The 5,100-nt window shown below is 49.6% G+C and overlaps 1 protein-coding gene across 1 annotated transcript in view; it reads right to left on the bottom strand.

Annotated features, from left to right (window-relative positions):
• Positions 1–5,100, bottom strand: part of FUK (fucokinase) — a 23,232-nt gene that overhangs the window by 15,451 nt on the left and 2,681 nt on the right. Inside the window, exon 2 of the mRNA XM_008063314.2 lies at positions 302–408. Coding sequence (XP_008061505.2) covers positions 302–392 — 91 coding nt within the window. The 5' untranslated portion in view covers positions 393–408. The remainder of the gene's footprint in view (positions 1–301; positions 409–5,100) is intronic.

Below are 5,100 nucleotides of genomic sequence, written 5' to 3'. Positions count from 1 at the left end.
CTTCCACCTCAGCCTTCCAAGTAGCTGGAACTACAGGCGTGTACCACCACACCCAGCTAATTTTTGGATTTATTGCAGAGACAAGGTCTCGCCAAATTACCCAGGCTTGTCTTGAACCCCGGGGCTCAGGCAATCCTCTCGCCTCTACCTTCTAAAGTGCTGAGATTACAGGTGTGAGCCACCACACCCAGAGGGGATCTGGGTTTGAACCCAGGTCTGTCTGGCTTCTGGAGCTGTTGGGATATAACAAGGGAGGGAGGGGCTCTACATTAAGGAAAGGTGGGGATAGGAAGTCACTTACCTCTCTGAAAGACCTGGACACTGTCCTTGTACTGGCAAGTCAGGATGACAACCGTCCAATCAACCCCCTTTGGCTGCTCCATTTTGGCCATGTAGAGGAAGGGCTTCCTGAGGCAGAGTATGTGAGTATTTTTTAAATTATCATACATTAAAATGTATTATTTTTTGTAATAGTTCTACAAATTTTTATACACATATAGATTCTTGGCACCCCAAAGAACTTCCTAATGCTATCCCTCCTCCATCCCCTAACCCCTGACAACCATTAATCAGTTCCCCAAGCTATAGTTTCATCTTTTAAAAAAAAAGCCGGGCTCGGTGGCTCAGCCTGTAATCCTGCACCTTTGGGAGGCTGAGGTGAGTGTACTGCCTGAGCCCGCGGGTTCGAGACCCACCTGGGCAGCGAGACCTCATCTCTACAATAAATCCAAAATCAGCTGGGCATGGTAGCGCATGCCTGTAATTCCAGCTACTTGGAAGGCTGAGGCGGAAGGATCGCCGGAGCCCAGCAGGTCGAGGCTGCAGTGCCCGGGAGCGGCCACTGTACTCCAGTCTGGGCGACAGAGTGAGACTCCAAGTCAAAGGCAGGCTGGGCACAGTAGCTCATGCCTATAATCCCAGCACTTTGAGAAGTCAAGGTGGCAGGATTGCTTGAGCACAGGGATTCAAGACCAGCCTGGGCAACAAAGCAAGACCTTATCTCTACAAAAAAAAAAAAATAGAAAAATTAGCTGTGCATGATGGCACATGCCTGTAGTCCCAGCTTCTGGGGAGGCTGAGGTGGAAGAATCACCTGAGCCCAGGAGGTCAAGGCTATGGTAAGCCAAGAGCATGCCACTGTACTCCAGCCTGGGTGACACGGTGAAACCCTGTCTCAAAAAAAAAGTTTGAACCTAGGGGTTCGAGTCTAGCATAAGCAACATAGCAAGACCCTCATCTCCAAAAAAAAAAAAAGAAAATGAAATTAATGTCAAATAAATGGAATATAATCTTTTGAGATGAGCTTCTTTCTTTTTTTTTTTTGAGTTGGAGTCTCATTCTGTCGCCCAGACTTGAGTGCAGTGCCCGCTCCCGGCCACCGCAACCTCGACCTGCTGGGCTCCGGCGATCCTTCCGCCTCAGCCTTCCGAGTAGCCGGAACTACAGGCGTGTGCGCTACCACGCCTGGCTGATTTTTTGATTTATTGTAGAGATGAGGTCTCGCTGCCCAGGCAGGTCTCGAATCCATGGGCTCAGTCAATCCACTCACCTCAGCCTCCCAAAGACGTGGGATTACAGGCTGAGCCACCGAGCCCGGCTGAGATGAGCTTCTTTCATCCAACATAATGCCTCTGAGGTTCACCCAAGTTGTTGTGCATACCAGTATCCCAATCCTTTTGCCAGTCATGAACAGAGCTGTGATAAACCTTCAGATACAGGTTCATGTGAACATACGACTGCATTTCTCTAGAGGGACATCGGAGTGGGATTGCTGGGTGATGTTGGTAATTTGTATGTTGATATTCTAAAATGTGGGTGCAGGCCAGATGCAATCATAGCATTTTAAGAAGCTGAGGAAGAGGAAGATCGCTTGAGGCCAGGAGTTCAAGAGCAGCTTGGGCAACATGGCAAGACCCCCATCTTTACAAAAAATCAAAACATTAGTTAGGCATGGTGGTGTGTGCCTGTAGTCCTAGAAACTCAAAAGGCTGAGGAGGGAGGCTCACTTGAGCCTAGGAGTTCAAGGATACAGTGAGCTGTGATCGTGTCACTGTACTCAAGCCTGGGTGACAGAACAAGTCCCTGTCAGATAGATAGATAGATGAAATGAAATGTGGGTACATATCACTTCCCAATGAAGTATGCTCAGGAGGGAGGACGTGCACCAGCCTCTTATTTAATTGTGCAGCTGGGGGGAAAGGAAAGAGCGGGGTGCCTAACCTCCCAGGCTCCCTAGGCTGAAGACGATTCTCTGGAAAAGGGGCAGCTGTGGGGAGCCCACACTGTAAGCTATGGGATAGTGGCCCGAGTCTGCTCAAGGGGATCCAGGTAGGGCGACAACAGCACCCACTTCAGGTACTCCCCTCCGAGAGGCTCTCAGCCAGTAGAGGCTGCAATTCTGTCAACCATCTTCCTCCAGGGCACTCTGAGCAAAGGGAAAAGGGAGGCCAAAGCTATGGCCCACCCCTCATCCCCCACCATGTCCACCAACACTCCTACCAGATGGGAAACGACTCTGTCTCCAGAGCCCCTGGCCTCCCCAAGATTACCTGAAGATGTGGTCCCAGAAGTACCCTGGCATTCACCTCTGGCAGAGCTCCCGCTGCTGTCCCACAAGGCAGCCCACCCACCACCTCTTCTCTTCAGCCCCCAAAGCTCAGCATGGGAGAGGGACAGTGGAAGCTGCTTGTGCAGGAGATGTGCCCTGAGCTTGCATCTGGCGGTCAGCCCATGCCCCAGCCAAAAGCCGACAGGAAACTGAACCTTGGCAACAGTCTTTTCTTATGCCAGACTATGCTGCCACCAAGCCTATGGTTAAGGCTGACAGGACACCACCACTTAGCAACACCCACACACCGCCAGGCTTTGTGCTTTCAGGAAAAACCTCGTCAGTAACAGAAGTTGCTCTGTTCCCTGTTCAGCCTAGAAGGGAAATCCAAAGGGCAAAGCTGAGCTAGAGATCCTGGCCAGGCACCTGGGGACAAGGGCTTTCCCTGGGATGCCCATCTGACCTTCCCTCCAGGTTGACCACCAACTCACTGTGGCCTTAGGCACCCCTAGCAGGTCCCCTGCAGCAGGGAGTATAATTGACAGGGGTCCCCAACTGCTACGAACCCCTACCTTGTTCACAGGGAGGCCATGCTCCCAACCCATGACTGAGCACAGCAAGGATACTGAGAGAGACCCACTCCTGCAAGATATGAGCAGCTTTGGCTTCCGGACTCCCCATCAACTCAGCTGAAACCATCTTAGACTCCCCCTGCTGCAGTCTGAGACTACACTTCCTACCCAACCCCGCCTCCTTCTGATGCGCCTTCAGGATCTCTGACAGCTCTCAGCCACCTCCATCTCTCTCCCTTTTTCCTTCCCTCTCTGATAAGTCTAATCCCATCTGGGTGACTGCCTCTCCAAGGACCCAAACTAACATGGGGTGTCTATCAACTCCCTCTTGATACCATAAAAGGAAAAAATCACTGTAAGAACCTCTCATTTGGCTGGGACCTCTCAGTGGCTCATGTCTATAATCCCAGCACTTTTGGAGGCCGAGGTGAGAGGATTTCCTGAGCCCATGGGTTCAAGACCAGCTTGGGCAACTTGGCAAGCCCTCATCTGTATAATAAATCAAAAAACTGAGCAACTCCCTTGTGTCCCCTCCTGCTCTGGAAGTTTTGCTGTCCTCTCAATAAATCCTACCTTCACAACTTAATAAATAAATAAGCAAGTTGAGCATGGTGGCATGTGCCTGTAATTCCAGCTATTTGGAAGGCTGAAGTGGAAGGATCACCTAAGTCCAGCAAGTTGAGGCTGCGGTGGCTATGAGCATGCCATAGCACCCAGCCTGGGTGACAGAGTGAGATTCCAATTAAAAAAAAAGAGCCTCTAATTTAATGTCTGGGAAGTTTGTATTTAGCCTTAAAGACGAAGAAACTGAGGTACAGAGTGATTAACTTGTCCAAGGTCACACAACCAGCAAATGGCAGAGCCAAGTTTGAACTTAGCCACTTTTTTTCCAGAGTCCATTCTCTTAACTGCTACACTAACTAACTAACCCTACATTGTAGGGCTGAAGAAGAAAAGGAGTAAACATATGTAAAGTGCTCAATATGTGTTAGCTATTATAATTATGGAAAAGTCTAAGCAAATACAAGATGACAAAACAGGGATGATATTAGTGATAACAGCCACTGGAACTGAGCTCACCCACTCCAGAGCAGTCAGATGCTGTAATTTGTTGTTGTTGCTGTTTTTTAACTTGCAAGGTCAATATTATTATCTCCACTTGACAGAGGCTAGTAGATGTTACTGTCACAGTTAGAACCTGGATTGCTCATTCTTATTCAAGTGATGGTAATAATGCTACCTGGCCTCAAGCAAAGGCTCTGAAAGAGAGCAAGGAAGAAATGCCCCAAAGAGAGGCCAATGGCCCAAAAGATCTGAGCCTAGTCCTTATTTTCAGCATAGTTATGGAGAGACATAGGCAGGACTTGCCAGAGTGGGACATGCCAGAGTGGGAGGGCATCCCTATCTGGATTGACCCCTGCTAGAGGCAGGCATAGAGGATCAGACTTGAACTATTAGCCCCAGAGGACTCTGTCCCCATCTCTGCCTCTTCCTGTGATTCTAGGCTGGTTCTCAACCTCTCTAAGCCTCAGTTTCCTAATCTGACAACTAGAGCTAAAGACACCAACTCCTAGGATGTTGCCAGCATTAAATAAAACGTCAAGTAGATGGTGCACAGCAGTGGCTCAATGAATGGCAGATCTTTCCAGTTTCACAAGGGAGCAGGAGAATTTAACATGACCCTGAAGCAGGAAGGACTGAAAGTTCTGAAACATTCTCTGGGTCAAAGCTGGCCCTGAACTGAATGCCGTGGCTCATGCCTATAATTCCAGTACTTTGGGAGGCTAAGGCAGGAGGAATGCTTCAGGCCAGAAGTTCAAGATCAACCTGGAGCCGGGCTCGGTGGCTCAGCCTGCAATTCCGCGCCTTTGGGAGGCTGAGGTGATGGATTGTCTGAGCCCGCGGGTTCGAGACCCGCCTGGGCAGCAAGACCTCATCTCTACAATAAATCAAAAAATCAGCCGGGCATGGTAGCGCATG

Source organism: Carlito syrichta, unplaced genomic scaffold (genome assembly GCF_000164805.1).
Source record: "Carlito syrichta isolate Samal-C Ts95f unplaced genomic scaffold, Tarsius_syrichta-2.0.1 Scaffold306734, whole genome shotgun sequence".
Taxonomy (NCBI): Eukaryota; Metazoa; Chordata; class Mammalia; order Primates; family Tarsiidae; genus Carlito; species Carlito syrichta.
This window is presented reverse-complemented; position numbering and strand designations above follow the sequence as displayed.